General features: G+C 35.8%; 1 protein-coding gene and 1 pseudogene across 4 annotated transcripts in view; both read right to left on the bottom strand.

Annotated features, from left to right (window-relative positions):
- Positions 1-24,824, bottom strand: part of LOC139151850 (xanthine dehydrogenase/oxidase-like) — a 94,757-nt pseudogene that overhangs the window by 27,241 nt on the left and 42,692 nt on the right.
- Positions 1-24,824, bottom strand: part of LOC139151851 (xanthine dehydrogenase/oxidase-like) — a 33,729-nt gene that overhangs the window by 5,399 nt on the left and 3,506 nt on the right. For 2 of the 4 annotated variants that reach the window (XM_070724868.1, XM_070724869.1), the window contains exons 2-15: positions 22,742-22,874; positions 19,537-19,594; positions 18,451-18,547; positions 18,026-18,134; positions 8,418-8,606; positions 8,017-8,073; positions 7,766-7,846; positions 7,004-7,145; positions 4,991-5,158; positions 4,481-4,557; positions 3,941-4,037; positions 1,300-1,409; positions 932-1,125; positions 114-273 (exon numbers count right to left, since the gene is read on the bottom strand). In XM_070724868.1, the coding sequence (XP_070580969.1) occupies positions 114-273; positions 932-1,125; positions 1,300-1,409; positions 3,941-4,037; positions 4,481-4,557; positions 4,991-5,158; positions 7,004-7,145; positions 7,766-7,846; positions 8,017-8,073; positions 8,418-8,606; positions 18,026-18,134; positions 18,451-18,547; positions 19,537-19,594; positions 22,742-22,792 (1,590 nt within the window). In that variant the 5' untranslated portion in view covers positions 22,793-22,874. The remainder of the gene's footprint in view (positions 1-113; positions 274-931; positions 1,126-1,299; positions 1,410-3,940; positions 4,038-4,480; positions 4,558-4,990; positions 5,159-7,003; positions 7,146-7,765; positions 7,847-8,016; positions 8,074-8,417; positions 8,607-18,025; positions 18,135-18,450; positions 18,548-19,536; positions 19,595-22,741; positions 22,875-24,824) is intronic. The other 2 variants (XM_070724870.1, XM_070724871.1) reach the window with 1 other exon arrangement.

Below are 24,824 nucleotides of genomic sequence, written 5' to 3'. Positions count from 1 at the left end.
CCTGTTCCTTGGACAATAACTTAGCAGACAGATTCGAGGATGGATGACAACAATAACACCACCTTGACCCTGAAGGATATCAACGGGAAAAAGTGAAATAAATACTTTCTTACCATTTTTTCAGCAAGTCCATCTAAGACTTTGATGTAGAACTTAAAGAAGAAACTCTGCAGTAACGACCTTCTGTACTCTACCATTCCACCCTGAGTTGACAGTGGAATTTCAGTGCTGAGCATATGCTGGACATCTTTGAACAGAGTCTCATTCCATTTCCTTGAATCAGAAAGAAATGGTGACGATAACTTTATATGCCTTTGTCCTGCAGTTTTGATATTTCAGGATTTTATGTGTTTCTTGTAGAATAACTGCGCCCCCGCGCATTGGCTCCATATTTACTTGAAACTGACGAGCATTTTTGTAATTACAGCTAATTTCTACCAAAAACACATAGGAATTGTTCTCAGTCATTTACATCATAACTTTTACAATTCAATTTACAATCTATGTTACAAGCAGTCCGATCACCTTTGCTCACATCAGCTGACCAAGGATTATAATTGTGGCAACACTAAAGAGTGCGCGCAAAACCAAACACTAATGGTGTCCTGTGCCACGTGTGTGACTCAACGTTTTACCGCATACAGATATTTGCAACTTAATGATGACAGAAGAAACTTTAAAGTTCCATTAGCTATAATGTTTAATATATTTATCATAATTCTTGTTCTTTATGTAACATGAAAAAAAAATATTTTACTCTTAATTACTGCCCGTATAGTATTCACTGCTTCACTTGTCAACAAAACTTGTTTGTTTGTATGGGCCAATTTGACTGTTAACACACTGTCAACAATACCATCAGATATTCTACGCAATTCAAGGTGTATGCAAGGGTAATACTTCATGTTTCAAGGCATTCTTTCAGAACTACCTGCCGGATATTTTTTCAGACACATTGTTCACGGCGACAACGTTTGGTCCGGTTCCTCCAAAAATTAACGCTGTTTCCTTGACAACGTCCGTATTTTCTTCGAAGATGACCCTGAATCCAGCAATTACCATGGCAACCTCCTTATCACGACGATGCACTTGTTTCTTAACTTTATATCCAGCAATATATTCATTCTAAACAAACAACAGAACAAAAAATACAGCAAGTTAGTTCAATGCGGTGACACTCAAAGAATGAATGAATTTTGCAATGAGTACAAAATGCTTTACGATGAAAGTAATTTTCAAGTCAACAGTACCTTTCTCACCAGATGTTGATAACATTAGAAAAAATATAAAGCTGCGTACCTTTGCTGCAACTGGAATAGAAACAGAAACCAAAACTTCGTCTTCCTTCAAACAGGTTTTCCTGTACTCTGTGAAGAAGCTGCTATCAAGGTGCAGGATACGACTGCCTCCTATACCATAGAATAAGCAAAAATAAGTGAAGTTTCAATATTTGCATAAGTTTTCCTGGGATATAAAAGTATTCTCAGGCAAGAGTCTTCAGGGTTCCTTCTTCTTCATTATACAAAACACGATTGAACTAAATTGGGATAATTGGATTGGCAGAATTTCTCAAGAATTTTAGAAATTTCTCTAATTTTACACCATATTTGCTTACCCATCTTAAAATTTTATACAAAATTTACGATGCTGTTGAAATCTTATGAGTAAGATTCAGTGCATGATAGTATCTAATGCAATATTGTTCAAAACATATGAACAATTTTCACATTTGAATGAAAATATGAGAGTTTGTCTGTAGTTTCTTCATTACTGAAACACTAGTAATAATGTCAGTTTGCCATTTTTCCTCGACCAAAATGAAGCTTTTCGATTGATTTACAGTTAAGTCAGTCAGGGTCTTGTAAAATGTGCCCTGACTCAGTTTTATGTTTATGAAGCCTTAAATTCATGAAAAAGTCGGGGGCATTTCAAAAGTGCCCTGACTCAAATTCGTCCATTAGAGAAATTTTAAGCATTTTGTCTAGTTTCTGCAGTACATTTACACAAAAATGAACTTTTTTTCATAAAAATGAATCCGATGAAAGAGGTATGCAATAATCGTTGTGTTTTCGTTGTTTTGTCCGATGAGAACAATATTTCAAATTTTACACTATTCTATCATTTTGTAAAATTTCAGCTGTAAAAAGATCGATTTCGTTACATTTTCCTAATAATTACTCTCATCCAATTTTCCCAAATTAGTTCCAATCGTGTTCATTATACAATTTCATTGTATTCTACCAGTGCGTAGATCACCTTTCTACTGTCTCACCAATAGTAAATACAACTTGACTTTAAAAGATAACTTGTTGTAAAATGAGAAATCAACATTCACTGTCGGCACATTGAACAAATACCTGTTCTTGAGGTAGTATAGGCAGCGAAACAAGTAAACTACTGAAAAACATCAGTGGCCCTTGAAGCCGTAACTAGGTAGTATAATTGATATATCAGATTAGTAACGAGGTTTAGTATACTTGATATATCAGATTTAGTGAATCCAGGTCTTTCGGTTTTCTTTCTCGAACTTAGTGAATTGTCATTCTACTGGTTCCACTTACTTGTGAATTTCAATGGATAGAGCTATACCATTTAAGGTTGAATGCACCTCGGGGACAGACATTCGGACTCTCAAACTTTTACAATTTTCTTCTGATATACCACTTGTTGGGGTTCATTTTCAAGATCTTGGTGTAAGAAAACTTATCACCGGCCTAGTTTTTCGAAATTCGAAAATTTTTATTTTTCTTCATAGACTTAACACAGGGATGGCGGCCATTTTGAATTTCAAATATCGGTAAATCTTGGGTTATTTGTTTCTCAAGTACCAAAATTTGCACGGTGACCCCCGAATTTTATTCTTGATTTTGAAAGAGAATGGTTGAAAGATTCCTTAAGGAAAGTTGGAGCAAAAGTTTAAGTCTTTCACTTTCGAGGCGCATACTACCTTAAGAAAACCAGACAAGACACCAGAAACACAAATGTTTGCCGACAACCCCTCCGCCTTTGTGTTGGTTTAATCGATCGTAGATCCAGTGTGGTTTTTCTGCGCTGAGCAAGTATAGTTAGGCGACGCTAGATTTCTTATAACCAATTTGCTCTAAGGACTCATCCAAATTAAAGGCAAAAATGGCACCAAGGGCTATAACAGTTCAAAAAGACCCCAGCTATTAAATTTTCCGTGCTGAGTTCATGTCGATGGTAAATACTAATCCGTCATCCTCATCAACACTCTGGCATCAAAACCGCAATCTATCTCTTTTAATATTCACAGTTGGGGGCGCTGCACGTAACACAGCGTATTTGCTCGAAATCACTTTCTTTGCAAAGATTCATTCAATTTTATGTCATGTTTCAATCCAAGATTAAACTATTGGTGCGTTCACCTTTCAGCTTATCAAACAGTCGTAAGTTGGGCGAGAAAGAAGTGTAAATTTATGCAAATTTATGAAAATCACCTGATTTCCTGGATACTCTTTTATCCCAATTTCAAGATTTCCAAAGAACTTATTTCCATCCAAAGAACTTATTTCCATTCTAGGTAGGTCAAATTTCCTGAAATTTTGTTTTACATTTTGAAAAAGAGGCATTTTAATTTTCTTACCATGATTTTAATCCCTTTTTGAGTATCAGTCTCTCAACCACTGCCATTTCAGAATCGTTTTTTTGCGTATACTCTTGTTTCAAGTGAAATATGAAATTTAAGAGATCAAGTTTTTTAATTAAAGTAATTTTTATCATAAATACCAAAATTGAGTTTTTCTACCCGAAATATATATTCCTTCATTCTTCGAGTACTATTGCTACCATACTAAACTTTAGATTCTCTGCTTTTTAAAATATATAGTATGAGGGGGTTTCCTTGTCATCTTTGATGAGCAATATTGCTTTGAAAAAACTGCGTTGGTAACGAGCAGCTCCACCTTAAACGAAGCCTTACCTTTCAAAGAAGCCACAGTGACCATAGCTCTGGACGCAATTAGCAGTGGAATGAGATCAGACAACGGACTTGCCGAAAATATGTGGCTACCGATCCCCTGCAACAGTCGAACAATGCTACATTATTTTTTGCTCAATGAGCCTTACAAAAATGCCTACTTTATAACACATTTTACATGAATATTATCTGCCAAATAATGTTTATTTTATGTTCAATTGTCACGCAATTTGAGGATTTTGGTGTCTGTTTTAGTTTATTACAGAGATAGATTGCGATTAAGATGTCGATGTGCTGCTGACGAAGATGGAGTAGTATTTACCATCGGCATGAAATTGAAAACATTTCATAATAAATATCCTGCCACAGCAACCAATCGAAAAGATATTCATAAAACAGAGGAAACACCAGAGGTTGTTTAGCAAGATTCACCTCTCAGTTTTTGCGGATTTCCGCCTGTCTTTTAAGGCATGGTACTGAACATTTGGCCGTAATCTAACATTAAAGTACGTTAATATTGAATCTGACGCATAGCCGACTTACCGACACATTTCTCAGTTGACAGTCTCCCACCATATACAACATTTTCAGCAGTTCTGCATATGTTTGGCCGCTGTAAGCTGACATTAGGTTCAAAATTAATCATTATGTTTTTTTGGATCGGTTTGGAAAAATAATCTCTCACATTTCGTATCCGGGTCAGTTTCCAGGTTTTTTGCTTAATTTCATAACTTTTTTTAATGCTTCCGATATGCCGATATTATGGCCAACTAGAATATTTAAAAAAATATGGGACATTATTAATTTGTGACGCTACAACAAGCCATTTCAGCCAAATGACAGAAATCTTCCTTACATTTTTGTGTATTTAAGAGACCGCGTGCAGATCATGATCTGTTTATTAAAGGAGCTAACAAGCCATTATGTGATAGTTTCTTTGGTATCATTTGTTTATTATGTTATTATACTAATGATAAGATAATGAGTAAATTGAATGAAATATGGTGAAAGAAGCTACAGGACTGTGACAAATTAAGTATAGTTACTACTTACTGGACAATTCCTCTACCCGCATTTTCAAGATTTCACACATGCGAGCCATCGTAACAGAGGATCCGAATGTGATTGTATCATCACTCACTTCAATCTGAAGCAGTTCTCCCACTTGAGACACTGACACGAATGTCTTCTGCTGAAGCCTCCTTACTGTAGGATCAAAGGCTGAAATAAGTAAGACGGTATCGTGGGTATAACACAAAACTATCAAACGTCAGTGTAAGAATGAATCGTCCAGAACAGAGGAATAAATAAAATGACCCATCTGACATCTAATTTACATGTTTAACAAACAAATACACTGAAAAGCCCACAGCAAATAACTGATAGCAATTAACTAAAGAACCTGTCCCATTCGAGGACCAGATCCTTCGAAATAGACTAAAATCGGAGCGCCAATTATGCAAACATTGTCGTAAGAAAGGGAGCCTTAAGTAATTACAGGGGGCGGCCGAGGGAATTCCGTGCACACCTGTACCGTAAAATGTGACCCTCCCCAATCCTTGGGTCTAAAATGTGACTCCCTGTCCGACATTCTAAACTTGACCTTCCCCCAACTACTGCAGTATTCTCCCAAGGAATAACTGAAACAATACCAGCTTATTTACATAACAATTGGTTTAATTGTTATGCAAGCTAGGAACATAAATTAAAGGGGGGGGGGGCTGGCATTTAGGGAGGGAGGGTCGCAATTTATCACGCAAGCACTTTTGAAGGGACATTATATTGCATACATATGCAGGAGAGATGATATTTTGCGCAGCTATAAGGCGGCAAGATGTGGCTTATATAGTGTTTCACCCAAAAATATCAAATCATAATGCATGGGGTTCTATCAGGCAAACTATTGACAATCCCGCCCCCCCCACACACAACAAGCTATATCTGTGCATTTATATATGTTTTATGTGCTTTGCTTGAATTGGGAAGTAGAACGTGCATGTGTGAACAAGAAAGTAGATTTTCGAATTTCATCAAAAATGTTGATTCACTATAAATTGTAGTATATGAGAGAACTATGAACATTTTTTTCAAATATAAAACTAGCAATATCTGTGCATTTATGGACCTTTGATGATTGATATAATTGATATAATGCAATTGCTTAGACTAGGCTGGGTACAAGTCAATATGTGTGCAAGAAATTTGATTTTTGAATTCAACGAAATATTGATTCACTATACGTGGTAGTCTATGAGGAAATTATGAATACTTTTTTCCCATACAAAACTAGCTAAATCTGTGTATTTATAAACGCTTGATTATTGATATTAATGTACTTGATTAGACTAGGGTGGTAACAAGAGCATTTGTGTACAAAACATTTGATTTCGGAATTTCACCGAAATGTTGATTGACTATACATTGTAGTCTATGACAAAACTATGAACATTTTTTCCAATATAAAACAAACAATATCTGTGCATTTATAGACGTGATTTATATACCCTCTGGCACATGTCCCATATGTTTTTGTCTCTTGTCTTTCATCAGGATACCATTGCATCTTCTTTGCTTGTGAGGCTTGTGGATAATGTATATGTATTTAGAAGAATCCGTGTACATTGTCGGTGATTTGCTATGCAGAAAATATCACATGCACAATGGAAGGTTTGGTCGTAAAATTAGCTTCTGTTAAAATTGACCCTCCTAAAGATAGGTTTATAAAAAGTGACCTCCCCCTTGGACAGGTTTCTAAAAAGTGGCCCTCCCAATTCCTCCGGCCCACCCCCCGTAATGTCTGGAGGCTCTCTAAAATAAATGTTTAAAAAATCCCCACTATGCATCGTTACATCTTTACATCTGATCGCGGTCGGTTCTCACAACTGCATTTAAAAAAAAATTAGACACACAAACAGAAAAAAATGGCATGGCCAAGCACTGAGTTGAGAAGCGGAGAAAATATTGTAAGCTTCTTGAGAATAAATAATTATACGTTAATAAGAAATAATTTATGTATTACTTCTATTGTTTGTATTCAAACAGTTGTGTTTTGTGATAATATCATACCAACTTCTGCATTCCCCACGACTAACACTGCATTAGGTATTTCTGATTTCAATGTCAGCAAGTCCTTCAGTGTTGTTGGTCGGATCCAGATTGTTGTTTTGCTTGCAAACCGAACAATTCCAGTCCTGTATTCATCAGTCATCTACCAGAAAAGATATGTATTGAAGAGTGATTCATCTTCTTAATATGTAGTAAATTCATATAACTCCCTCGAATTTGTTCAGTGTTTCTTTTTACGATATTCTATTTTTGTAATTTGGAGTCTGAAATTTTGGTGACTCTAAATAAAGTTTCATTGACTATCTATGTATAACATCATCTCAGGTAATTTTGAAGGAATATATCATTTTATTAGCTAGTTTCTCTCTAATCGCACTGAAATCAGAAAGTAGGTTGAGTTTCTAATAAAATGTCGTGTTTGTATCAGAAATCACAAAACAAGGGCATATGTGTTGTGAACCTGTACCCTGCTACAGTGAGCCATTTAAAATGCACGTCGGTACTGAACATAAACAGGCAAATCCTAAGATTCAATTTTGAACTTCATGCCTTCGCTCTGAAAACATTTCTCACGTAAAAATATATACAAACATGTATATAATAATTTATCACGTACAGTAGAAGATGTACATCACAAAATATCTAAACGTTCAGCTGTCAAAGCTGAAACAGTCTGTCTTTTTGTTGATGTGGACAAAAGATGCATGCTTGGATTAACAGAGAGTTGTGTCATCGTACGTAGTAATAATTGAATTTACCGACCAGAAATTCAGAAGGGAAAATTGGTTCTTGCGACGGATCATAGGGTGCAAAGTCACTTGGCGTGAAGAGCCTGGAAACCATCTGTAGAATAACAAAACAGAATTATCTTATAGTGACGTCCGATATACTGTGAACACGTCATATCGAGATTACATTGATGTAGATTTTGCACAACATTGAATATGTCCTTTTAAGGTCGTGCAATATAAAGTCTTATTGACTTCAAATAACAAACAAACTGTCGTACTCACATCGCTGTCTTCATCAACCAGTCGTTGACAAGCAGACGGGTTTCCACAGCAACCATTCTGGAGAAAATCAATACAGTTGTGATGATTATAATATATGTCTATTTGGATCGATCGGCGTTTCGTTAAATTTCCTTAGAAGTCCCACATTTCAAAGTACACGCCATATGAAATGTTGCTCTAGCAAGTACAAGGTGATGCACTCATGGCAAACTTTACAGAACCCAAGGATACTCCCCATTAGGGTCATTTCTCGAATATGAGAATTACAGCAAAATCACTCGTTCAAATTATTAAGCATTCACTAAGATTCAGTGTAGCATGGGTTTTCATTAATACTGTCAACTAAATTCTTTTGCAAAATTCATTACTACAGACTATAGGTAAAAAGGTGGCATACATACTTCAGTGAATGTGTTAAAGCCTTCTATTATCGGTCGATATCCAGTGCATCTACACAGGTTTCCAACGAGAGATTCTTCAATGTCGGCGCTGTTTGGCTGTGGATTGTTCCTCAGTAATGTGTACATGGACATTACCATTCCCGGTGTACAGAATCCACATTGTAATCCATGGGCCTTGCCAATGCGTTCCTAATTTGAAACATTTTTACAAGTTTTTAATTGACACCAACAATTTTAAAAGGCAAGCTAACATATTGAGATAAAATGGATGTGTCTACAGATGTGAAAACTGAGCTAACATATCTGTTCATTGGTAAGGTTAAGACGTTAGATAGTAACTTAAAAACTTTCAGACAAAGCTGCTTCACTTCCAGTTGGAAAACACTTGAAGTTGTTAATTATCGCGGCGATTTTCTGCAGGGTAATCACTCACTCAAACATATTTAAGAGATACATCCTTCTCTGTCAGACAAACTGCAAACTAATGTCGGTGAACGTCCTAAGTTTGTCTCAAAATGTCACTACACAATTAGCTAATACTTGTCGAACGTTTAAACGACCAGGGTACAAAAATATTGCCAGATGCAAACTGAAGATACTCCCGTATTCCTGTATCCGTTGCAGTTGTCTGTAAACTGATGCATTTCCCTGAAGTTGTCTCAACAAGAATGCAATTTCATTGACATTTTACATGTTTAAATTGCTCATAGTGAAAGTTCATTAAATATGGAAATTACATTTAGAAGTCATGAACATGCAGAATGTCTTCTACGACCACCATATCATTTTATCATAATTAAACATAATAAGTTCATTCAACTTCGGACAAATCCACCCAGTTAAGGGAGTATGCGCCTCGAAAGTGAAAGACTTAAACTTTTGCTCAAACTTTCCTTTAGGAATCTTTCAACCATTCTCTTTCAAAATCAGGAATAACCAGATGTGAACTGAATATGCTCACGTGTTTTACAACAGGTTCATTAATAGTAGTAGTGATTAATAGGTTCATTAATAATAGTACGCTTCACAGAACAATCAGATATATGTTATATCACTATATGTAGCAGGTTTTATCAACTTCGCACAGTACTCTCAGAGTTTAATCACTAATTACAAAACTTTACTTAATATGTAAATGAGCTGTTAATTAACTTGAAACTGCTCAATGCTTCACGGGACAATTAGATATCCAGGAGATCAACATTTGTTGCATGTTTCATTAAATTCAATGCTGTAATTTTAGATAATATTACTAATTACAAAGTTCATTAAATATGCAAATGAGCCCTAAATTAACTTGACACTGTTCAATGTTTCATAGCAAAAATTAAATATTTATCAGATCAATATCTGTAGCACGTTTCATCAAATTTGGTGCCTTAATTTCAGAGTTATATACCTAATTACAAAGTTAATTTAAATATGCAAATGAACACTTGATTAACTTCATACTACTGAATGCTTTACAACACAGTTAGATATCTGTCGGATCAGTATATGCAGCAGTTTTCATCACATTTTATGCTGTTATTTTGGTGTTATATGACTAATTTTAAACTTCATGAAATATGCAAATTAGCTATTTATTAATTTGACACTGCTCAATGCTTCTCAGTACAATTGGATATTTATCAGATCAACATCTGTAGCAAGTTTAATGAAATTTAATGCTGTAATTTTGGAGTAATATCACTAATTACAAAGTTCGTTAAATATGCGAATGAACCCTTGATTAACTCCACACAACTCAATGCTTTACACCACAATTAGATATCTGTCAGATCAGTATCTGCAGCATATTCCATCACATTTGGTGCAGTTATTTTGGAGTTATATGACTAATTACAAAACTTCATAAAATTTGCAAATGACCTATTTGTTAACTTGACACTGCCGAATGCTTCTCAGTACAATAAGATTCATCAGAACAATATCTGTACCCGATTTAACTGACTTGGGTGCCGTAATTTCAGAGTTATATACCTAATTACAAAGTTCATTAAATATGTTAATGAACCCTTAATTAACTTCGCACTACTAAATGCTTTACACCACAGATAGATATCAGTCGGATCTGTATCTGCGGCAGATTTCATCACATTTGGTTCAGGTATATCGGAGTTATATGACTAATTATAAAACTTCATAAAATATGCAAATGAGCTACTTATTAACTTGACACTGCCCAATGCTTCTAAGTATAATTAGATATATATCAGATCAATATTTGTTGTAAGTATCATAGAAGTTGGTGCAGGAATTTCAGAGTTATGACACTAATAACAAAAGTTCATTAAATATGCAAATGAGCAGATAATTGACATGACACTCACAGTATCATGATAATGTTCTGAGATTGTTATCTGTGAAAAGTTTCATGAAATTTTGTGCAGTGTTTCGTGATATATGTCTATACTGTCATTACCGTCTCTATAGGGAAACCATTGTACGAAAAAAAACCCGATATTGCATAACTTCATTAATATGCAAGCCACACTAACCAAAATCCAATCAGTTCTTGCAAGTAGCATATGGTACCTGTCTACCAAATCTGACTTGAATCCATTCAGGCGTTTTTGAGTTATCGTGTAAACAGACAGACAGGCAGACAGACAGACAGACAGACACACACGGACAGACAGACAGACATCGCTATGACATAAGCCCATGTGTTCACACACGTGAGCTAAAAATCGGGGGTCACCGTGCAAATTTTCGTACCACAGAAACAAATACCCCTAAGATTTATCGATATTTAAAATTCAAAATGGCCGCCATCCCTGTGTTTACCTTACAAAGAAAAATAAAATTTTCGAATTTCACAAAGCTAAAGCCGATGAAAGGTTTTCTTGATTCAAGAACTTTAAATAAACCCCCACGAGTGGTATATCAGAAAAGAAGTGTAAAAGTTTGAGAGTCCAACTATCTGTCCCCAAGGTGCGTTCTACCTTAAATATCACCAATGGGAAACTCTATTCAGTATTCAAATCGCTAATTCTTAATTGGGAAAATTCATTTAATATGCAATACCTTATTAGTTGATATATAAATGTAAATTGCCTAATCATTGGATATTTGGCTCTAAGTACATACGTACTGATCTGTTTGTCTGTATCATGTCTGTCTACCTGCCTGCCTGCCTACCTGCCTGCCTGTCTGTCTGTCTGTCTGTCAGTCTGTCAGTCTGTCAGTCTGTCTGTCTGTCTGTCTGTCTGTCTGTATGTATGTATATGTATGTGTATGTATGTATCACATTTTAGTAACATACACCCGATTAATACAACATAGGGAGCTATAACACATGCCTATATTGTTATAAAAACTCAAAACATGCACTGTAAAGTTAAGTGTTAAAGGATAGAACACCAATTAAACGCCTTTTTGTAACACTTTTTTGAACGCCTCTAGACGTTCAGAAATTTAACACTACGTGTTCAACCAACGTTAAATTTTTGAACATGCGTGTGCAGATTTTGAACGCTACGTGTTCATCAGACTTTATATTGAACACCATAGTGTTCCATATCTGACACACGTTGCACAGGAAATGTGTTCAAAAAATTGAACGCTTTTACGCGTTCAAAGGGCTGTACACTTTTTGAACGCATGGACGCCGTTCAACGATAAGTGTGTTAAAGGCTAGAACACATGATGCGCGCTTGTTGAACACCTTTAATTTTGGGCGTTCATGGGTGGTCAAGCCTTGAAATAACATTACAGACCATTGATATCCAGTAAAATTATTTTATTCTAAAAATACATGAAACATTTCTAGAGTAAAATACAATAATTTACTGTAAAATGGGCAAATAAACATTGCAACTTTGTATGTAAAGTTTGTCACAGGAAAAAACCAACAGTGTTAACACCTTCCTATCAAAAACATAAGCAATAAAAATCATCATATTGTGGATGACGTTTTATGTTCATACTTGTTTAAAATGTACAAAAATAATCTGAAAAAGCTCAAAATTTGGCATATTTATTGTGTTGAAAAGTATATGTATGAAATGCATACTCCATTTTGTAAGATGGTTTCTTAAAGACATTTCCTCTTTTATAGACAATTGTAAATTTTGAAGAAAACAGAAGTTAGTCAAGGCTTCTCTGGTGCACATGGTATATAGTTGTCCACACTAAAGTAAACACAACATATCAAGTTGTTAAAGTGTCACAGTAAGGCACAACATGCAGAAAGTGGGGAAAGTGGGTCCTTGGCAGGGTAAAACCTATTTCCTTGTCCAACAAAGTCCTTCATAAACAAAAAGGTTTGTTTGTTTGTAATATCTTTAAATAAACCCTGAAATAAATGGGTGACCTTTATAAAATATACTTCTCAGAAATTTAAAACATATTCATAAAGACCTTTCAAATTCTAGTGTACCCTGCTATTAATTTTTATAAAATCTTTTTACCAAAAATGGTAAAAATCACCCTTAAAATGAAAAATATACATTTCATCATAACTTGCATATATCACATTCTGGAAATCCCTAATGTCTTAAAATGTCTGAAATGTCTTTAATGTCCTAAAATAACAAAGTTGCAAATTTCTGCATAATTTGAACAATCTGAAAAAGACTATCAGTAGAGATCTATGTCCTAAATATTAAAACTATTCGATTAGCAGTTTTGAAATAGATTTTTTAAAGATTTTTTGACCAAGAAAAAACAAAAATTGCAATGAAATATAAAATTTGAATATTTCATCACAACTAGCACAAATTTGACTAAGGTCATTTTTAGGGACATGCTTACCAAATATTGAAGACGGCAGAAAAGTAGGAGAAGATTTTTGCCAAAGAATAGCAAAATTAGCCTCAAAAATATAAATTTGCATATTTCATCACAATTTGAACATATCTGATTAGGGTAGGCCTATTCCCTTGGGACCTGTAATCAAATATTAAAGGATTCGTACAGGCTGTTTTGAAGAAAAACCTTTGGATGTACAAATTTGAGGACATTGCTGCACATCCACCTATTTAGCTGATAGCAAAGCTAACCAGATATGAACTGAAAATGCTCACGTGTTTCATTATATATTGCATTTATGTGCAAGTTTGAACCTTTGCTACATGCTTTGCTACATTTAAAGTGTTATGATCAACACAATGAATTTCACCACAGATCAATTCTAAAGGTCATTAAGTATTCAAATATGTAATTAGCTGAAATAAAAATAATTAATTTCTTTGAGTACTGTCATTGTATCACAATATAGCATGTGTAATTACCTTTGGTCAAGTCCTTCAAGCTCTATATGCCAAACCGTGAAAGCTTGTTAGCTATTTATGCAAATTATGAATTAGCTGACATGAAAATGCAAAATGACTTTCAATACTGTTATAACCTGGTATAATGATCAATGTACACAGCATGTTTCGCCAAATTTTATCAAGTAAATGCCAGTATATATCCCTAATTTGGAAGGTTCATTAAATATGCATATTGGGAATTGGCTGAAAAAAATGTCAAATGACTTTCAATAATCTTGTATCATAGTATCTTTAATGTACATAGCAAGTTTTGCCAACTTTGGTCAAGTCAAAACAGATAAATATCGCTAATAAATGCGGGATATCGGACCGCAGGCGGGCGAAGATTGCATTATAAGCGCGCCAACCCAAACTCACTGCATGGACATCACATTTACGAAATCGAAGTCCAAAGTCAACTACGTCATTGTTAGAATAAGAGAGGTTTTCCATCACACGGGAGCATACCACCACAAATTTGCACAGATGGCGTTGCACTGGCATTGAAAAAGGGTGCATGGGAGCATGGGAACGCGGGCAGTTTCCCTCGCTATGGGTAGGAAATGCATTGAGCAAGACACACTTCCGGGTTCGCAAAAAACGAGGATCCCATTTACGGGGCGCTCAAATATAACTATTTGCTGTGATACATAGCAGAGGCGTATATGTTTGTGATGCTGAGAATAACATCAGTAAATAAATGACGGGTTTTAAAAGTTGACGTTTTTTGCGATGAAACAGACTTCTGAAGGTAGCTCGCTTGGGGAACACGTCATCCCGGCCGCTGTCCGCTTTGACCCCAGTAATTCACACTGGTTTTGGTCGCCCCAGGTACCCAAGTCACTTCGACCCCGTCACACTTTTGCCTACATGTCCACGGAGACGATTCAACATGTTCCACAACAAAGCCAAGACAAAAATTGAAATATCAATAAAATGGCTTCACAAAGGCTGAAATACACGATACTCGATGAAGTATGAAGTTTATGAAATGAAATCAAAATTGACAACACAAGTGTTTGTCTCGGGTAATACCACTTGAAGTTGAACTATTCTACAGACTGTTTTTTCCATACAGTGCAGTATTTGTCAGTGACAAATTAATCTTTGCAATACATTTTTTTGGGATGAGCTGGAAATTTGATCAATATCGAGTTAATGTACATAAATATTCCGTTATTTACTGGGACACGTTTATTTTCTTGATCCGCTATCTGCGGACTACGTGCTGAAGTACATTGACTGTTCATGTCAACGATCGTTTCTCCCTCTGCAGAGTTTCTGTATCCCGTTCAACAACGCTGTACCTCGATCACACGATAGTGACGCTATGTAGCTGTGCAGTATTGAAACTTATCATAAAATGGCCACCTCGTCTAACAGTAACACGTATTGTCGGGATTATCGTACGGAAAAAAGACTGCAAAAGTAAGACTTATGAATCTTCATCAGAATTGAACACATCATGATTGTACACGAGTATCAACCGTGAATGCACGTTGAGCTCGGCAGTTACACAAGCATGGTACGCTACATGCATAGCCCTACGAGTATGGCGACAGTGTCCGGCTTTGGCTACGCCGCCTACCGGAGGTGGGAGGCGGCGTAGCCAAAGCCGGACACTCTCGTCATACTCGTAGGGCTAGCTACATGCACTGCCGCGATGCCGATCGTATGCATTCCAAGGCCTATCCCGGAATTTGTTTCACAAACAACCTCAAAGGAGAGCAAACATACTTCTATGGACAATGACGAACACGTTTCTTGGCGAAGCAAAATCAAAACAGTGCAGAAGTACATGAAGTAGGTCATGGCCTTGGACTCTGTGCACGAACCTGATTGGACACTTCAATACCTTTGACCCAAAGTTATTATTCATCAGCACTTCCATGCCATGAGGCTAGGTAGAGAACGTATGTACTCATTTCTGGCGATCGAGCAGCGAGGGAAACAATCAATTACCAAGGATAAAGCTAATTTGCTAAACGATATTTTATCTTGAATAGTGAGTTGAATGAGTAATAAAATATCATATTTTTAATGTTCAATACGAGGTTGAAACACAGAGGGACCGTGGTTGAAACCAGAGCTATCCAGCTGTAGCCAACCTGGACAAGCACATTTCACAGCGCCCTCAAACAGTCGATTGTTTTCACTTGTCATACGCGGCGTAACAGAAAAATTAAAACTTTCATAACTTCATTAATATCCAAGCCACGCTCACCAAAACCTTTTCAGTTCTAGCCATTTGAATTCTGAAGATGTCTACCAAATTTGACTGAAATACGTTCAGCCGTTTTTGAGAAAATGGACCAACAGACAGACAGACAGACACACAGACAGACAGACAGACAGACATCGCTGCGACATATGCTCACGTGTTCACACGTGAGCAAAAAACCAGTGTTGAGAGACGTGTTGAGCTACAATACAAAATAATCTACGGTTTGGTAGCACGCTATGATCAACTAAATGTTACAAGGGCATAAGCTTTCAAAGACGTGAATTCTCCTTCATCAGATGCAAGGGGGATGAAAAATTGAAGCAGAAAGTGACAGAAAATTCAGAGTGAAAATTTCAGAAAAATCAGTAATTCAGAGTGGACATTTTTACTCTGAATGGTCTGTCGCTTTCAGTTTTAATTTAAATAAGGGAGACTACACGTCTGTGAAAGCTTATTCTCCGACAACATTTAGTTGATCATAGCATGCTACCAAAGCTTGGATTAGCTCAGAACAAAATACAGAAATTTATCAAATTCAGTTACTGACCCTTGAAAGTTTAAATCTACATTAGAGATGAACTGAGGTTCTCAAGCTTGTTTCCAGACAGCTACCTGTACACTCATCTTCTTCGTTATCTGTACCACCAGCTTCTATAACAACTCTTCGATTTTCACTTAAATCCAACTTTTTACGTTCTGAAAAAGTGCAACAATAGGTAATATGGCGAGATGAAACTTTAAATGAAAGACAAGGGCTGATTAGGTTAAGGAAAAGGGGAGACTTTCATATACAGTGCCTCTCTTCAATACTGTTACAAAATATTTGCTGCTTCTTGTCATCAACTGATTAAAATAAAAAAGCCAAACTCCCATATGCTGAAACAATACATTGTATACTCTACGATGTTCAACTGATGTTTTACATGCGATTGTGTCTACTAAAAGACATGTGTTAGCAGTGATTACGCAGCAGTACTATGCAAGGCGTATCGATCGCGCTCAGGTCAAGGGTTATCGCTACAGATGTGTTTTGATGACCCTTGACCCGAGTGAGATCGATCGATAGGCTATGGCCTAAAGTACCACTGCGTAGTCACAGCTAATTGTTGGTATAGCAGCCATGAAAGGAAAAAAAGGTTTCCTCACGTAGTTAAGCTATTTCAAGGTACAATACAATTAATTTCAAAGGACGATAATATAGATGCTTCAAAAATCTAATACCTTTTACTATTTTGGAGAGGAACTTACCCTTTCTGGTCTTGCTTCGCACGATCACGACTTCAGGGTGCGCTTACAAGAAAAATGTCGCAACTTCCGTTTTGATGCATCATGGGATAGGAAAAGGCACCAAACTTGAACACCAAGTGTTTAGAAGTAGAACGCCTCTTGCACGCCGATGTTAAAATTAAAACGTTCATGGTGGTTTTCTGATTTTCTTTTCTAATTTTTGAACTTTCAACCCGTAATAAACGTGTAAAATTATTTTGTATACTTCCTTTTTAGAAAAAACATGCTTTCAGCAATTGTAGGCCGGAAATATTTTTCACTTAGTGTGAAATTCGTTACACCAAAATCCGTGTACGTTTACCGGACAGTGAAGCAATAGTAAATTTCATATAGCCACTGTAAAGTAAAAAGCACAAAAGACTGTCAATTGTTTCACAGTATTGTAAAATTTCTGTGATGCAGAGTTTTTGAACACTTGAAGGAGATGGTTGTTAACACATAGTGTTCAGATTTAGAACATCAATGTTAATATTATGAACACTGGTGTTAACAATATGAACACTAGCCGTTCAAATTTGAACACCGACATGTACATTTTGAACGTGTAAAGACGCGTCTAGCGTCCGCTATTTTTTACAGTGTGGTCTTGTGACTAGTGATTTAACCTCGTGGAGTGTTTGAACGGTCTCCATACTTTTATAACAGTGAATTGTTTACAATGTACCTTTATTATCACTGAAAATATACAGTTATCTGTAAGATATTTTGTACTTGTATGACTATGGGAAATTTGTTTTACTGGGATAGTTAATTTTATGCTAGCTATCTTTTTTGGACAAATAATAGAGAGATATGTGAGCGAGCCATGTGTTAATGATCAACTAAATAAAAGACAATACCTGAACTGGATGTAGTTTAGTTCTCGTCGACCCAATTCCTTCTACCGTTGTAACAGCCATTCCATGGACAGTACAGATCGGAGTGTAGCAAGCATTGATTGCACTGTGTCTTTAAGTGTCTTTAAGGAAAGTAAGGATAAGGATGCAGAAAATGGCAGATTATTGAGTGTACACGTGTCCATTCCCTAAAAATTATCGGCCGTAAAGTGAAAAGTTTTCCAGACTCCCGCTAAGGAAGAAACTGCACGCTGAACGAGAATCCCTGGCGAACACTTTTTTTGGACACCTATCTCCACTTCCGTTTTCTCTTCGTAAAGAAAGCGAAAATAAGTAATTCACTGATCATCCTTTGGCGTAGACAGTTCTCGTTATCAAAAACAGACACAAGAGGTCATGTGTAACTAGCCGAGTTGAGTAAAGGATACAATATCTTCTTCTGTTGGTCATCATACCTTGATAACATGACAGTACATGCACCACAGCCCCCTTCGCCACAGCTGAATTTACTTCCTCGAAGACGTACCGCACTGCTGTCAAGGAAACCGTCTGGAATACATTGTACATGTAAAATATTGAATAGCATACCCCTCCAATATCAATGAGTCTTGAACGATTTTAATTTCGAAAAATCGTGAAATTCTTTAGAATTTTTCAATCTCCACATTTCATTGATACCACAACAAGAAAATGTGACATCACAAGGATGCCGAAGTCCCTGTTTGATCACTGAAGGTATTGAAAATAGAAGTTTATTGTCTTTGACAACTCCATGGTTGAACACGCTGGTGACCTTGCATTACACCAGCTTTATACAATGTTTCGTGTGGATGTTTTATCAAATACAAGAAGGTCTTGTGTGAGTTTGTTGGATTGTTGAAACCTATCACAAATGCATGCTTGTATATGTAAATTTTGTGTTGTCTGTGCACCAGCAGATATTCTTAGGACGACTTGACGCCACCACCACAGTTTTGACGTTTACCCGTTTTGTCGAAGTACATCAGGTATCAGATGCGAGATCCTTAGGTCAAAAATGTGTCGGCGAATTATAAACTGGTTTAATTGGACCATGCACTTCATGATCCAAAACACTACATCAAAATATGTTTAACAGTATCTGCAAAAGCTGATGCCCTATTCAGAAGTTACCGAATTTTGTAACTTACTACATCACTATTGCCGGAGCATGAAACGGGCGCCTTTGACCCGCTCTGGTAAGGTATTGACATTCACGTTTAGAAATAGCATTTTTGGTTGTTCAAGGACATATGCAAATGACCCCTTCATTAACCTGATACAGTATTCAGTTTTATGACAAGCTTGTGTATAATTTCGCCGTTAGAAAGTAAGTTATAGACGATTATGAGCCGGGCATAGCACAAGGGGTATGGGCCATGATTTCCCATAGATTTCCATGCAACTTTCGCTAGGACTGAGTAGTTGATTGGCGAAATAACACATGAGTCATTGTTCTATTATTGCAGAGGTTTGACTTTAAATAGCAAGGATACACTTGTTTCTCAGGTATGAAAGTAAAGTCATATCTGGATCAACGTCATGTTCACATATCTGTAAAAAAAACCAAACAAACGGAAAGTTAATACAATAAATCGTAAATTTTCCCTAATAATAACACTTATTCAAGTGTATATGTTTATCTAAGTATTCGTTTGTCGTAATCACTCGGCATCCGTTATCTGTCTATGTACATGTGTGTCACTGAAGATACTTGGGAATCAATCCGTTTGTTAAGCGTGCCGGTGAATCATAGGTTCCAGAGGATTGTATTTGTACAAAATGCACATACCAATCTACAACAATGCAAATGAGCTAACTGTGTGAATAGTGAACATTAAATTCTAGGAAATAAATTTTTAGATTTCTTCGAGACTTGGCGAGTAGGTATTTTGGAGAAATTACTAGTAAAATTTAACATATCTTTGTGGCAGTTTCTCTATCATTTTCTGTAATGTTTGGTGACTTTTTCGCCCTTAAAGCCATTCTTCTTTTATGTAACTGCTTACCCATTTAAGTTTAAATACGGTTTGTATTTTAATAAGATTTGTTGAATAAATCACAAAATATATTTTTAAAGAGTGCTTTCGTCACTCGGTCAAACAATCAAATACACCTTGATTTTGCCTCGAATTGAAAACCTAAGAATCTCCCATTAAGCTGCCTTAAAATCTAGTTTCGGATGTAGATAAGCAGGAATGCCCGCATTTAGGTTTGCTCATACTATGACAAAACGACCTGTTGATGAAGTATAAGCTCATACATTATGTGCATATGTAAGACCAGATATGAACTGAAAATGCTCACGTGTTTCATTATATATTGAAGTTATGTGTAAATTTTAACCTTTGCCACATGTTTGCAACTTCATTGAAAATATTATGATCGACGTAATGAACAGTAATCACCGCCGATTAGGTCATGAAGTATACAAATATGTAATTAGCTGAAATAAAAATATCAAAGTTCTTTTACTGCTGTCATTGTATCACCACTTTATATAGCAAGTGTAATTAATTGGCTTAAGTAAAAATGCTTCATGATTTTCAACAATGTTGTATCACGGTATCTGCAATATATGTAGCAAGTTTTGTCAACTTTGGTCAAGTTGTTTCAGATATATATCTCTAATTAGGAAAGTTCATTTAATATGCAAATTAGGAATTGGCTGAATAGAAAATGCTTAATGACTTTCAATAATATTGTATTATAGTGTCTTTAATATACATAGCAATTTTGATCAAGTCAATTCAGATAAATATCCCTAATTATGAAAATTCATTTAATATGCAAATTCGGAATTGGCTGAAGTGAAAATGTTTTTTGATTTTCAATAATATTATATCACAGTATCTTTGATGTATATAGGAAGTTTCAACAACTACAATCAAGTTAATTCAGATATATATCCCTAATTTGGAAAGTGTATTAAATATGCAAATTGGGAATTGGCTGAAGTAAAAATGTTTAATGACTTTCAAAAATGTTGTATCATAGTAGCTTCAATACATGTAGAAAGTTTCATCAACTTTGGTCCAGTCAATTTAAATATATATCTCTAATTGGCAAAGTTCATTAAATATGTAAATTAGGAATTGGCTGCAGTTAAAACGCTTAATGACTTTCAATAATGTTAAATCATGGTATCTTTAATATACATACCAAGTTTGGTCGATTTTGATCGAGTCAAATCAGACATATATCCCTAATTAGGAAAGTTCATTAAAGATGCAAATTAGCAACTCTCTTTCATGTCACCCCTTAATGGTTCCCACTACTGATATATCTTGGTGTGATCAACATTTGTAGCAAATCTCATCAAATTGTGTGTAGTCGTTTTTAATGAAGATCTGTTTTTTCTAAAATCATTAATTATGCAAATAAGCAAAAAGTATGCAAGCCACACCCACCAAAAACTAATCAGTTCTTGCCATTTGCTAACTGAATCTATGTACAAGATTTGATTCTGATCTGATAAGCCGTTTTTGAGATATCGGACCAACAGACAGACAGACAGACAGACAGACAGACAGACAGACACACGGACACACAGACAGACAGACAGACAGACATCGCTGCGACATATGCTCACGTGTGTAAACACGTGAGCAAAAAACGCACGCTATAGTGCTGAGTTTAATAATAGCAATTAATGAACGTAAAACATAGTGCATAGGTGTAAAATTAAAATTACTGTTATGATAAAAATCAGAAAATGCTCCTGCTTTTCCGGATATATTGTGGTTGTCTGTAAATTTAACTTTTGCCACAAGTTTGCAACTTCGTCGAAATTGTTATGCTCGACATCATGAACAATACTGACCATAGATTAATTATAAAATCATTTCGTATACAAATATGTAATGCTGAAATGAAAATACTTAAATTCTTTGACTGCTGTCAGTGTATCACCACTATAGTAAGAAAAATTGCCTTTGGTCAAGCCCTAACTTCCTATGCCATTATAAATTAGCTGATGCAAAATGCGCGATGTCCTTCACTACTGTTACATAAGTTAATCATCGATTTATATTGCTCTTTCATTAATTTTCGTAAAGTATTTCAAGTTGTCTTTTGTTTTGAAAAGTTTATAAAAAATGCAGATCACACAATTATGAGATGACAACTTTGGTAAAGTCAATTCAGATATATATATATATATATATATATATATATATATATATATATATATATATATATATATATATATATATATATATATATATATATATATAGTCAATTCAGATATATATCCCTAGTTAGGGAAGTTCGTTGAATATGCAAATTAGTAAATTAGCTGAGCGAAAAAGATACAAGACTTTCAACAATGTTTTATCTTATACTTATGTCTTATACTTATGTCTTTGAAACTTGACGATCTCCTCAAGTCGCTGTAATTAACCAGTATGGTAGTATTAATAACAACGATAAATATCTACTACAGTCGTCAGAGTCGTAACTAAACCTGCGATTGAAGTTTATCATTCCGTGTTTACAACAAGGGCCCATGCGTGCAGATACATATGTCACGATCACAGTTACGTGTGTTTCGATACATAGCGGCCGCTGTGTGCATACCACGCAGCGGCCGCTATATATTGACAGACACGTAACTGTGGTCACGATGACCTACATGTATGCCTTCAGTTGGTGGCAAGCGAAGAGGCAACATTTCTAAATGTTATTCGATGCAGTTCTTACCTTCTTCCCGTTTACAAAGAATAAAAGAGAGTCACTTGTTGGAGTTGCCATTGTTTCTCCCGTACACAGCAGTTGTGCGACCTTTTCGTTTACGGAAGACAATGGGTCACTCAAACCTTTTGCTTGTCATACCCTATGTAAATTGAGGTAAAACTAAATTCAAAGACAATACTTTCAACTTCCACTCTCTATGGTGAAACTAACAAAGTGAATCGAAAATTACGTAAAGCACTGATGACATAACAGTGTGCGTTCCGAAACGTTCGGGGACGTTCGTCAGAATAATTTGACAGGCTACAAACACCTGCAGGTCTTTTTGTTGAACCCCGATACATTTGTGTCTATTGCTCCTAGTGTTATATTGTCTTATATAAGAATAAATTTCCACTAATCGCGCAGACAACTCTCTTCACTCCTGTATCAAACAACTGTACATGGCGCTGCAAAATAATCAACACAGTTTTTTCAACGGAATATTTCTCATCAAAGATGACAGGGAAACACTCTCACACGATACATTTTCAGAGAGCAGAGAATCTAAAGTTATTGTGGTAGTTTACTCGAAGGATGAAGGGGTATATTATTGGGGAAGAAAACGTCAATTTTGGTATTAATGATAAAACGTTGATGCTGTTTCCTTAAATTTAATATTCCACGGGAAACAAGAGTATATGTAGAAAAAACGACTATTTTATTTTGTATTATCTATCCTCATTCTAAAATGTCGAGGGTTGAAAGACTGACACTAAAAAAGCGATTAACATCATGATAAGCAAAATTAAAATGCCCCTTATTCAAAAATGTAAGAACCTTATTGCCAATCGAAATAGTCATTTTGTGGTTTTGTTAAATGGTATTGAAAGAACATAATGCGAAAACTTCAGAAAATTTGACTCAGCCTCAGTGGAGTTAAATTCCTTGTAAATCTATTGGGAGAAAAGAGAAGCCAGGAAATCGGGTGATTTGCATATTAAATTTTCACTTTTGTCTCTCCCAACTTACGACTGCATGACAAGCTAAAAGGTGCACCCGTCCAAAATTTTAACCTTAGGTTAACAAATTGCTTAAATGGAATAAAAAATCTTTGCAAAAATAAGTGATTTTGAGCAAAATACGCTGTGTTACGCGCAGTACCACGTTAAAGAAGGACGACAGAGGCGTAGACAATACGATCTTCGCTTGCAAAGTGATATACCTGATACCACAGTGGATAGAGGGACTGTGCCAATACATATATGGCGTTAATGGGGCAGATTCTTTATCGGCTTCGTCTCTGATCAACTCGACTGTGTTTAAAGGAGTGCAAAAGACTAAAATCACAGAAACAGTTAATGTCAAAAACCGCTCATGCGGGAACCTGGGATTGAAAATTGCCCCTTTAAAAGGGATGTATGGTTTGATTACATAGCTGACTCTATGTAAACTCAGGAAACATATTTAGACCCTGAATGATAGACTTGCTCCAAGTCTGTGGGCATATAAATATTAAAACAGAATAAATTAAAGGAATGAACCTCAGCAGACTGAAAGGCTAGGTGGTAGGCTGGTGCTTAGATCATGGAGTGAACGCCTTGCCCCGCAGGACATTAAAGCCCCCCTTCAATCATCAGATTTATCTAACATAAATATTATTTACTTGATAAAATATTCAATGGAAAACAAAAGAATGACAAACTGTTTATGGGCTATTGACACATTCGCTAATGCGAGAACCTGGGATTGAGAAGGGCACCTTTAACTGCTCTGACAAGACAAGCCAAGCGACTTGGGTCCAGTCAACCTCCATGACCTGAATGACGACAACATCACCAACAATATTTCATAGAAAGTCTTAGCTAAGCCATATGAAAGCGCTAACAAACGGCGCAACATTTGCTTAACAGAGAAATTTATTATCATGAAACGAGCTTGTGTCTTCATACCGACACAAAAGCAAGGCATTGTTATGCAACAACTAATTTGAAATAACTCTGCTTTGTAATTCACTTCTCTCAATGTAGATGAATATTCATAACAGTAGCAACCGTCAATGCCAACAAACATTCCGCCATTTGCGGAAATAGCTATGTGTACCCCTTGTATT

This window comes from Ptychodera flava, chromosome 15, assembly GCF_041260155.1.
Source record: "Ptychodera flava strain L36383 chromosome 15, AS_Pfla_20210202, whole genome shotgun sequence".
NCBI lineage: Eukaryota > Metazoa > Hemichordata > Enteropneusta > Ptychoderidae > Ptychodera > Ptychodera flava.
This window is presented reverse-complemented; position numbering and strand designations above follow the sequence as displayed.